General features: G+C 60.8%; 1 protein-coding gene across 3 annotated transcripts; it reads right to left on the bottom strand.

The window, feature by feature from the left end:
- SEMA3G (semaphorin 3G) lies at positions 1-10851 on the bottom strand. Of its 3 annotated transcripts, none has more exons than XM_057555181.1 (16): positions 10686-10851; positions 8761-8921; positions 8584-8646; positions 8277-8396; positions 7911-8001; positions 7666-7782; positions 7287-7429; positions 6972-7086; positions 6811-6880; positions 6386-6530; positions 5838-6069; positions 5652-5743; positions 4969-5010; positions 4005-4233; positions 3553-3692; positions 1-2234 (listed from the first exon to the last, which is right to left on the bottom strand). In XM_057555181.1, the coding sequence occupies exons 1-16, from the start codon at positions 10792-10794 to the stop codon at positions 1785-1787; spliced, it is 2319 nt and encodes a 772-aa protein (XP_057411164.1). In that variant the 5' UTR covers positions 10795-10851; the 3' UTR covers positions 1-1784. The 3 variants fall into 3 exon arrangements, with proteins under 3 accessions (XP_057411164.1, XP_057411165.1, XP_057411166.1); XM_057555182.1 differs by having other exon boundaries at positions 1-2231; XM_057555183.1 differs by lacking the exons at positions 7911-8001; positions 10686-10851 and having other exon boundaries at positions 8761-8870.
- Positions 10852-11267: the final 416 nt, after the last annotated feature.

Below are 11267 nucleotides of genomic sequence, written 5' to 3'. Positions count from 1 at the left end.
CCTCCTCCTCTGCTTTTACGTGCTGACATCCCAGCCACAGCTACCCCAGGCCAGAGGCTTCCCAAAGTGCTGTCAGGTTAACCTCAGTGCTTCTGGTTCACTCACTGTGCAAAGAGGGGAAGAGGGGCATTTTTCGGACCCCAGTTCTCTAGAGGTGGTAGGGGCTGGGGGTTGGGGGGAAGGAGTGCAGGGGTGGCTCGGATAAAATCCAAGGCAGAGTCTGGGTTTGAGTTCAGTGTGGCAGGAAGCCCTGTCTTGCTTTTTATCTGTTTTTTCCTCCTTCCTTCATCTTGGTTTTTAATGGAGGGAATCTCGAACCTGATGCTTTTGTCTCCCTCCTGTCGGTTTTGTGCGTCACTGACTTGTTCACATGCAGGCTGGGAACAACTTTTCATTTAGTCCTCCTCCTCCTCCCCCTCCACGCTCCCCAGCCAAAGAAACACATTACTGCTGATGGCAAAAACACCTCCCTACACGCCCAGACAGATTGTGTCCTGGCCACCTGAGCCAACAGCACCCCCAAGAACCAGCAGGACTTAGAAGCTTCCCCCTACATTTTTTTTCCCTTAAAAGAAAAAAAGGCTTCATAAATGAACCATCCGTGACAAACCCTTATTTAGCAGAAACCAAAGATCCCAGGGTGGGAAACATCTGTCTCCTGGGCTAATTGATGCCTTCTGGGGTCCTTGAGAATGCCTGCCCCTGGGTCCCACAGGCAGTCCTAGGGTCTCCCACCCTCTCCCCATCTCAAAAGCCTCAATATTCTGTGGCCCCCCCCAGGCAAAGCCCTGCCCCTTGTCCTGACCACCAGCTGCAGCTTGCTCCCAGAGCTGCCACATCCCCACCCTCCCAGGCTGTGGGCCAGTTTGCATTGCCCTGGGAAAGATAGCTCACTCCTCCAACCACCCCACACTTCCCCAGCTCCCCTCTCCCTATCTCTAGTCCACAGAGATGGGGGATAACATTCTCCTAGAATTCACCCCCTCCCTGCTCATCAACATGGAGACCTTGATGGTGGGGAGGGGCAATCCCATCAGGAGGTGTGGGCATCCCAGGAAACCTGGCCTGGCCGCTCTAGGACCTGATGAGGGGATGTCAGGCTTGGAGGTCCAGACCATCCCCAGGTCCCAGAGAGCTCTAGTAGTCTATGCTTCTGTGATTCTGAGATGCAGAAGAGGGGTTGTGCAGTGGCAGGGAACTACCAAGATATCAGGGCACAAAGTGTGAGGGGGTCTTGCTGTTCCACCTTCTCAGCGCCTCCACTTTCCCTCCCCACCTCAGTCAGGGTAGGTCTTCTTAGCAGGTACTAGCTTAGAGGCAACTTCCACCCTCCTCAGCTGCCTGAGGGCCCCCTGCCCAGACACCTCCTCAGCTGCACCCACACACCCAGTCTAAGGGTCACTCAGAATGGCCATTGTTCTGCAGGCTGGGTAAAAAACACCCAGCCCTCTTGCTTCCGGCACAAGTGGAAATGTGCTCTGGGGGCCTCATTCAAGAACAAATAGCAGGCCCACTGGAGTTGCCAGCAGCCCGAGGGTGCTGGCTCCAGCCTGGGACTGAGAGCACAGAGAGGGGCAGGGAACTGGCCCAGGGCACAAGGCCCTCCATCAGGCCCCAGCCTATCCTGTGGGCAGCCTGGTAGGGGTCTGGGGGCAGAGATTCCCATCTCTAAGAGGCAATCAGGCATGTTGGCCCCCTCTGCCCTAGCTGGGTGGGTGGGAGAGGCTGGGGGCTGCTGCTGGCCACTTGGCCCATCCCGACCACCCCCTCTCCTCCTCCCTCTTCTATGTGGCCTCCACCTCCCGGGGTGTCCGATTACGCTCGGCTTGCACCCGGCTCTTTACCTTCTTGCCTAGTTCCAGCCCCACCCAGCTCTTGCCCTTGGCCTGTTTGCTGCGGCCTCGGCTGCGGGAGGGGCACCACACACGCTCACAGTACTCATCCACCAGGGGCAGGTTGGCAAAGCCGATGAGCTGCAGGATGTCCTTATACCAGGCCTTGGAGGGGGTGGAGGCCGGACCTCCTTGGGCTGCAGGCTCCTCTGGCCTCGGCTCCCGGGGAAACAGAGTGTCAAGCTGTGCAGCCATGATCACCTCCAGAGCCAGGCGGACCACCACTTGGGAGAAGCCGTGCTCCAGCGTCATGCAGGTGTAGGTGCCCGCATCCAGGCGGTTGAGCCTGCGGAACAGCAGCCCCTGTTCCGTTTGCAGGAGGCGCTCATCTGTCTTCACCTGCTGGGGGTGTGGGAGGGCGTGAGGGCGCCTGGAGCAGGGCCTGCACCATCAACTTCTCTGCCCCTGCTTTTCCAAATTTGCCATCTCAGGGCTCATTCTCCACTTCCCAGCAGCTTGGCCGGCTCAGCCTCCTCGACCGTGAGCTAATTGCAGGCAGGGACTCACCTTCCCATAATCCAGGACAGGGCCTTCTCAAAGATTTGAGTGACTGGTTTCTCCCCTACTCAGAGCTCTGGATCCCCTGTCTTGGCCTTGGGGGGCCCTGGCACATATTCCCAGGGAACAGAGGGTTAAAAAGTATTTATGGGCTTTTACTCAGGGGGGCTATACCCCCAGACCCAGGACAAGAACTCCCCTCCACTCTACTCACACACACACACACACACACACACACAGCCCTCCCTGTCTTGGTCTGCATTGCCCACTCCCCCCCACAGTGCAGGGCCCACAGCCCCATCACAGTGTAGGAGGTGGAACACGGTTCCGATCCAGCCCCGTCTCTGGCCTGGACCCTGTCTGGGCTTTAGTCCGCACATGTGTACTTTGAGGCAGCACTGCTTGGGTGGTGAGTGTTGTGTAACTCCATCTCATCGCTCCCCTGCCCCTTCCCCCCTGGGGGAGACTTCTCAGTGCCCAGCCCAACAGCTGGCCCAAGGCTGGCCTCCCCCAGTTCTCAAGCTGGAAGGAGAGCCCCTCCTGTAATCAACCCACTCCCTCCTCTTCCCTACCCGTGGGAGCGGCTTGCGAATGGTTCTTCACCCTGCCCCCACCCACACCCAGCCTCAGGCCCCAGACTGAAGCCATCTCTGGGCTTGACAGACTTTTCTGGATGGGGGAGGAGAGGGCCTAGGCAGACAGCTGGACTCCAGGGAGGACGTGTGGGACCAGGCAGTGTGTGAGTGTGTGTGTGTGGTGGAGGTGTGTGTGCAAAGGCCAGTGATCAGGGGCCCAGGCCTAAGGCAGAGGAGGACCAAGAACCCCTGGGGAAGAGACCCCTTTGAAGATGAGCCATATGTGTAAGCGTGGGGGCCTTCCTGACCAGCTTAGACCCCTTCCCTCTCTCCTATCTCTGCTACCGCGCTCTCAGACAGAGCCCAGCTCAGTGCCCAGGAGTTTGTGGGCCCCCTGTCACTGGAGAAGTTCTACCACATCTGGCCTGGGTGTTCCCAGATGGCAGGAACAGGGGCACCTCCTTCTAGGCACCCCAGGGGCTTTAATACATACTTTTCTTAAGTTGATCTTGGCAAGTTCCCCCCAGAGTTCATGGAGGGGTGTGACCTCAGGACACAGGCAGGCTGGAGCCAGGGTCCTCGCTCACCTGGTCAGGCCTCTCGTCCCCTGGCCTCTGTAAGAACCAGCGCACAGTGGCCTGGGGGGACTTGGGCAGGCACTCCAGGAAGGTGCTGTTGTGCTCTGTGCCGTAGACTGTGGTGGTCGCCAAGAGTCCCGCAGTCTCTTCTGGAAGGATTTGGAGGTGGGCTCAGCTCAGGAACTATAGGACCCCTGGGACCACCCACTGACTCCCTCAGTCCAGGAGCTCCCATGAATGTGACAGGGACCTAGGTATCTACTGATCCCTAAGCCGCTCACTCTGCCCAAAGACCCTAACCCATATGCTGACAGGAGCTGCCCACATAGGGAAATTGAGGACTGCCTGTTACTACAAGAACGGCCTGAGGCCATACTTCACAGGGGTCAAGCCCAGGCCACAGGGGTGAGTGGGGGCCCTGTGAGAGCCCAGCTGGCGCCCCCATGCCCGCCGCCACTCACCCTCCTGGCTCTGGCCCAGGCACTGCAGGGCAGGGTTGCCATGCCGGATGTCCTGCCGGCGGAACCGGCGCTTGCTGGTGCCGGGCCGGTAGCGGGTACAGGAGGCACCATCCCAGGCACAGTACGGGTCCCGGGCCAGGCAGCACTCTGCACAGGCACTGCCGTAAGTCTCACACTGGTGCAGCTGCAGCCGGGCCACGCCCAGCCTCGAGCCCACGTACAGCATTTGCTGGGAGGGACATAGGCAGAGCCCGAGGTGAGCCTGTGCTCTGCCTAGAAGCAGCTAGGCTCTCAGCTCCCTTGGCTTTCCTGAGACCCCTGACATTCGCAAGAGTCTTCCAGAACCTCTTGAGTGCATTCCCAGAAGAAAAAATGTTTATCACCCACCTGATCTACATCAGATCCTATGCTAGGACGTGGAGGGAATGGGGCACACCTGGGGTCTTTTCTCTAAGGGGCTTCTCCAGACCCTCCCGGCAGCAGACTTTTGCCCTCTACCCCAGTGGCCTTTATCCTGTCTTGCCCCTGACTTTGGAGGTGAGCTCTGCTTTAAGCAATCCCAGTACAAAAGTCAAGATTTACCCAAAGATGAACTGGGGCAGATGAACTTGGGGAGATTTTGCCACTTGCAAAAGGACACACAGCAGGCCTCTAAAATCTATTTGATTTAAAATCTGGATCTTGTTTTCAAGCACGTTTTTGTCTCCCCTGAGGAACTGGCCTTTGTGGATCTCCCCTTATCTGAACACATGCTCACTTACTCCGGGCCTCCCGCTCCCGCTGGTTTCATGCATGGGAATCTCAGCTCCCAGCTGAACTCTAAACCCTCATTGCAGGGCTTAATCAGGCAGCCCCAGGGCCTGCTGTGACTCAACTTTCCATGAGACAACAAGAGTGCTCAGGGAAACTTCAGAAGACAGGTGGAGAGGAAGGAGGAGTGGGGAGAGATGGCAGCTACTCTTACCCTTTTGACGGAGATCTCCATCTCAGTGATGGGTGTTGGCACCTGGGAAAGAAGCAAGACCTCCCCTGCATCCCTGTTTTCAGCCTCTTCCAGACTCTGGGTGGAAACCATCTTTTTCCCAGGTCAGTGCACTCCCTGGCAACTAAGGCCAGACAGTCTCTCCTATGTTAGAAAGGTCCTCTCTCCCTGGCTGGCCTCCAAGGCTTGGCTACAAGCACAAAGCTCTGGTGTCCCCTCCCACAGTCCTGTTCCCCAGCAATGAGGCAGCTGTCCCAAATCACCCATCCCATGTGGGGAAGCACAACAGTTCCCCAAACACAGATGATCCCCTGTCTGACTCTATAGAGGGGTCAACAGAACCCCTTGGGGAGTTGGGGTGTCAGCCGCCCCTCACTGCAACTTGAACCTGGCAGGGCTTTGTCAAGGGGTGGTCGCCTTGGCCATCCCTCACTGGGCCCCCCAACTCTCAGCTCACAGACTGCGTCTCCAGGCCCTGCAGTCATTTAGAAGGATCGGCAAGGCCTCTGCAGTAGTGAGCGTCATCACTTTCACTCCCCACTGGCCGCAGGTTCAGTACAGCAGGCCCATCTCCCTCCTGCACTTTGCTCCTGCTTTCTCCTAGCCAGGCCTAGATGCAGGGACGGGGCTTGAGGGGACCCTTCCCATCAGTTCTCCCCACTCACCTTAAACACCTGGAGCTCCTCCAGAACCACCTCCTCAGGTTCAGCAGGGTCCCCCACCTGGAGGGCAATGACCTTGAGCACGGAGCCTGAGTCTGGGGCAGGGGAGGAGGGGTCAGTGGGAGAGGAATGGGCAGCATAGGTCCTCACACACCTCCCCTGCCCAGCCACCCCACTCAGCCCACCCACCAGTCCCCAGGAAGATGACATCATAGGTCCCGTCCTCTGCCTCCACGCGGTCCACCACGATCTGACGCAACTGCTGGGCCAGGTGGGTTTTGACGAGGACAGGGCGACCCCGCCGAGGACGCACGGGCCGGAACATGAGTGGGTGGGCTCGGGCAAACTGCAGCACCTCATCCGGGTAGTCCTTGGTGCTGCCAAAGGGTCGTCCTGGCTGTGCGGTCATCTTGCTGGGGCACTGTGGGCAGCGGCAAAGGGAGTGCCTGAAGCTTCCTGTGATGTCACATTCCCCACCCCAGTCTGTTTCTAGGCTCCACTGGCTGGGCACGCCAACCTCAGAGGGACCGCTTGTGGACCCTTCACGCTGTAGGAGAGACTCCTTAGTGTGGTCTGGGCTCTGCTCCCATCCTCACCCCACCCAGCCCAGCTGCTCTGGAGCCCCAGCTCAGCCGCTGCCTTGGGGCCACACGCAGACACAGGCCTGTCCTCAGGCAGAGCCCCTCCTGGCATCTACTCGGCCCTCTTCCCTGCCCTGTTCCCAGGCAGATACTCACCACACCAGGACGGGGAAAGGGTACCTTGCCCGCATAGGGCCCCCACTGGTGCTGGGGACCATCTTGGTGGGCAAAGGGCCCCTTGAAGACCTCCCAGATATCAGCCATGTGGTACACGCAGACGGCATAGCCCTGGAACACAGCGCTGCCAAGGGCGGACAGGGACAGTCAGGCCAGGGGGGCTGTCAGAGGCGGGAAGGGGGCAGCCTGGCTCCACAGGGAGGAGAGGGGAGGACGGTGCCTGCAGTCAGCGGAGACCAGAAAACGAGGACCCCCAGGCAGAGAGCACAGCCACGGAGTCACCGAGTCAGGGACAGAGACGGGGACCCATGGCGAGGCCGGATGTGAAGGCAGGGGCTCAACAGGGGAGGCTGCAGTGCAGAGACGGGGCCAGGGGTGGAGGGGAGGGGAGGCCGTGTGCCCACCTGACCGTGCTGAACAGAGCGTACACCTCCAGGCTCTTCCCTGCATTGGGCCACAGCAGGAACACGTCCTCTGGAGACAGAAGGCCACGACCAATGCCTGCCACTCACTGGCTCTGAGCCCTCCCCAGCCCTCACCCAGCCTGCCCTGGCCATGCCCTTACCCAGCTGGTCAAAGTGGGTCTCGGCACCTCCAGGGCCAGGCACGGAGCAGAGCAGCCTGGCCTTGAGGAAGGTGCTCCATTTGCTCACCAGCACCCGCTGGCCGCCTGCGTCATTCTGGGGAGTGGGGGCCAGTCAGCCTTGGGTCCCAAGGACAGGCCCCTCCTCCTGTTCCTCCACCCTCACCCTTGTGGGGGAGGCATGGATGCCGGCTCCACACCCTTGCCTCAGTTTGCCTACTGCTGCGGTTTGGGACGGGTCTGGGAAGGCACATACGGCCAGGATGTGAACCTCACTGTCCCTGCCACAGCTCTCACCACGCAGACGCGGCCCACGCGGCTGATGACACGGCCCGGGCCTCCATCAGGTGAAGGGACTGTCTCCGAGAAGAAGAAGTACACCTTGTCATCGTCCTGGTCGGAGTTGTCAGGGATCCGGGTGGCCATCACAAACCTGGGGTCTGTGAGGTAACAGGGTGAAGCTGGTGGGGGCCTCACGGGGGAGGAACAGGGTGGGGGGTGAGCCAGTGAGGAGGGGAAGAGGTGCAGGGACCCCACTGGAGGCCGGAGTCCCAGGCAGTGGAGTGGGGATGGGCTGCCCCTCTGGTCCCCACTCCAGCGTCAGCTCTCCCACCTCCCTGCCAGTGCCAGGGGCAGACCCCAGCCAGCCTCACCCTCAGCAGACCCCTGGGCTCACCGTGCAGGAGGTTCTGGTCAGAGTCAGAACGCAAGGCCGGTCGGGGACCCCCACTTCGGAAGATCATGGCTTCACGCCCCAGGAAGTCAGCATTGAGGCCCGTGTACAGCTCCCCTCCTAGGGTGAGGGTAGGGGGCAGAGTCAGAGGAGGAGGGCCAGGCCCTGTACCCAGACCCCATCCCTTCCCAGTGACGTCGGCCGGCTCCCACCCTTGTCATGCCCGCCCTGGCCTGGGCATCACCCACCTACAAAGGTGCTGGCGAAGGGACGGCTGGGCTCGTGTGGGCACCTCCCCCGCCCACTTTCCACACTGCGGGGCTCCAGACGGAGCACATGCTGGGGAGAGGGAGGGAGGGAGGGAGGGAGAGGCGTCACCTAGGAAAGCAGAGCCAGCCCCGACCCGGGCAGCGGCCATCGCGTGCGGCTGGAGAGTGGGGGTGGGCGGAAGGCGCCCTCATTCAGGACCTTGCCGGCAGGGTCAGCTCCCTGGCACAAAGGTGCCTTTCAGGCTCTGACCCCTCTGCCCTGACCCAGGCTCAATGGGGAGCGTTCAGACAACAGGGAGGAAATGTCACTGCTTCCCAGCCCCTTGCGGGGCCGCCCCGGCTCACCTCTCCACGATGCCCAACGGCAATGAGGGCGCAGGTTGGCTGGAAGGCACCAGTGCCACACGCCAGCAGGTGGGTCCGGTTGTGGGGCTGCAGCACCCGCACAAAGTTGGCACACTCCACCTAGGGGGAGGGGGGATGGGGGGATGATCTAGGGCGGGGGGTAGATTCTTCAGCACCGTCAGGAGCCTTCAAGATCTGCTTCAAGTGGCCCCAGAACAGGCAGCAGGGGAGCAGCCCCAGGCTCTCCTGGGGGTCAGGGACTGGGTGTTGGTCATGGTGGGGGGCAGCTACTCCCGACATCACTCACCGAAGGATCTCTTCCCTTGCGAACACACTCCTCCCTTTGTCCTGGCTGTGGTGGCCACAGCACCTGAAACACAGCCTGTGTGACCCCTGACCGCACAGCCTCAGTTGACCCAGCTGGCCTCCCATCTGGAGTTGCCCAGCTCTCAGACAGAGCCGCTTCCCGGTCAGTCCAGCTCACCTCCCGGGGATCCAGCCATGCCTGGTCCAGCCGCAGAGAGTAGATGGCATCGCGGCCGCCCAGAAACAGGCGGTCCCGGTACTCGTCCAGGTAGAGGGCCCGGAGGTCCAGGGAGCCCCGGGGACCCAGAAAGACGGCAGAGCGGTTGGCAGAAAGGAGGTCTAGGAGGGAGGGAGGGAGGGGGTCAGGGCCTGCTGCTCAGCCCACTTCTCTAGCCAATCTGTGGAGGTGGAGGGTCCCAGCTGTGCATTCACTGTCCCCGCCCCCACTCACATCTGGAAAATGTTTCCATGCAAGGGGTGCTGGAGGGCTTCAGGGAAATGACTCCTGGGGGTGGGTGGGACAGGGGGCTCTGAGCCCCCCACCCAGCCCAGCCCACCCAGGGGCCTGCCCCCTACACCTTCACTCCGTGGCCCCCTGGTATTCAGTTAACATCTCCTTCCCCCTGGCCCATCTGTGCTCTACCCAGTCCCTAGGGAAGATGGCCCCACTGGCAGAACTTATGGCAGCAAGCTGGGTGAAGTGCTGGGAGAGCCTGGAGGAAGGGTGGGTGGTCTGAGCAGCATGCAAGGCTGACTCAGTGGGACAAGCAGATGGACAGGGGAGAACATTCCATCAGAGGGAGCACCTGGCTAAGGCCTGGGTGTGGGAGATGCCAGGTATGGCCAGGTGGATCTCTAGGCTCTGGTCCAGGGATATGGCTAAAGAGGGTTTTCTCTTCCATAGACGCTGCCCACCCAGGTCCCAGGGATGGGGGTGGCTCTCTGGGGATGATGGTCCCAGGAGGTGGGGATCCTGAAGTAGGTCCTTGGGGTCCAGCTAGGTAGCTGGAGATGATGGGTGGGCAAGGGCAGAGCAGCAGGATGTGGTGGGAAGGGGCGATGGCCACCATTGGGAAGGTGAGGTATCCAAGCCCAAAAGGTCATCCTCTCTATCCCCAAACTCATTAACAGCCTCTTCCAGGAAGCCCTCCATGCCTGACAGTACTTTGGAGGAGATTTGCCCTATTTGGACCTTTTCTTGTAGCCGGACTTAGCCCAAAGCCACAGCTCCCAGGGAAGGACCACATTCCACAACCCCCGGCCCCCCCACCCCCGCCCTGACTCCCTTCAGACTCTCCAGAGTGGAGCCATGTCTCCCGCCTCCGACTCTCCAGAGAAGGCCTGGGTCTCCCTCCTCGGACTGGGGTTCCTGGGGGAAGGTGATCACCCCTCTGGTTTCCCCAGGAAGAAGAACCTGTGGAGAGCCTCTGTCTCATCTGATTTAGAAGAGGCCTGTGCCAGCTGCAGCACAACATATCAGGTTAGATCTGCAGAGGAGCCTCCTGGGCCAGGATGGGCAAAGAAGGGAGGCTACAAAGAGCCTCGTGGATGGAGGGGAAGAGGAAAGGCCAGCATTGCAAAGTGGGCTGCAAGAGGCAGGAGGGGGAACAGGGCTGTGGGCATAGGGTGAGGGACCCCACTGCAGGGCGGACGAGAGGGACAGGATGCTGCCCTCTTCCCCACTGTCTGCCCTGGGCAAGGGGCCCAGCGGAGAGCAGACAGATACTCCAGACCTGCCCTCTCTGACCCCTCCCCATCTCTCTCTGCCCATCTCTACTGAGGTCTCTCTCCTTTTCTCAGCAGTCCCCTCAGTTTCTCCCCCAGTGTGTCTCTGTCTCTCCCACCTCCACCCTGGCCATGTCTTCCAGGACCTGTCCCCCTCCCCCTGCCTTTCTCCCAGGCTCCTGCCTCTGGCGGCCAGCCAGGAGCACATGCCAGGGAGTGACTGTAAAGCCCTTCCCACAGGCTGTGCTGGGAGTGACTGCATCCCTCCTGCTGTCAGAACAGACTGCCCTGGGCTGGCTGGGGTCCCACAGCTGGGGTATGGCAGGGTCCAGGGCTCCCAGGGACACACACACACAAACAGGGTGCGCACTGCCCTACCTCTGTAGGAGAGACGCAGGCGGGGCACGCTGGGGCCAGGGCTGAGGCTGCCGCCGCGGAGCAGGAGGCCCCACAGGAGGCAGCAGATGGCCCAGGCTGAGGGGGCCATGCTGGGGAACCGGGACACCAAGCTGCTTGTAGAGCTGCCCTGGGTCCTGCCGCTGCCGCTGCCGCTGGTTGTAGTTTGCTCCGTTGCCGCCAGGCCTGCCACTTATAAGGCAACAGCTCCACCCCGTCCCAGGCCAGGAAGGCGGGGAGGAAGAGGGAGGGAGCAAGTGCCCTGCCACTCTCATTCCACCTCGGCTGATGCCTCTGTGTCAGAGTAACTGACACCTTGAGCGAGAATCCTGGTGCTTCCAGGATTCTAGAAACTCCTGCAAGTTACCAGCCCGGGCCTTCAGATGGTGCTCAGGAAACTTGGGGGCATCAGAGAATGAAGGACGTGGCCCAGGCCACACAGCAGCCTGAGAACAGGTCTTGCTCAGTCCTGCCCCTTCCTGGGACCCTCTCTTGCTTCTCAGGCTCCTGAGGGTACTGGGACCCCACCTCCCTTCCTATCTCATTCCTGAAAGAGAAACAGCT

This window comes from Balaenoptera acutorostrata, chromosome 10 (genome assembly GCF_949987535.1).
Source record: "Balaenoptera acutorostrata chromosome 10, mBalAcu1.1, whole genome shotgun sequence".
NCBI classification, from domain to species: domain Eukaryota; kingdom Metazoa; phylum Chordata; class Mammalia; order Artiodactyla; family Balaenopteridae; genus Balaenoptera; species Balaenoptera acutorostrata.
This window is presented reverse-complemented; position numbering and strand designations above follow the sequence as displayed.

Coding starts and splice junctions, on each gene's coding strand:
- SEMA3G (XM_057555181.1), bottom strand. CDS start 10,794: ATGGCCCCCTCAGCCTGGGCCATCTGCTGCCTCCTGTGGGGCCTCCTG. Junction 7,783..7,910: donor CTTCGCCAGCACCTTTGTAG/GTGGGTGATGCC, acceptor CCCTCACCCTAG/GAGGGGAGCTGTACACGGGC. Junction 7,087..7,286: donor GCGTGGGCCGCGTCTGCGTG/GTGAGAGCTGTG, acceptor CCCACTCCCCAG/AATGACGCAGGCGGCCAGCG.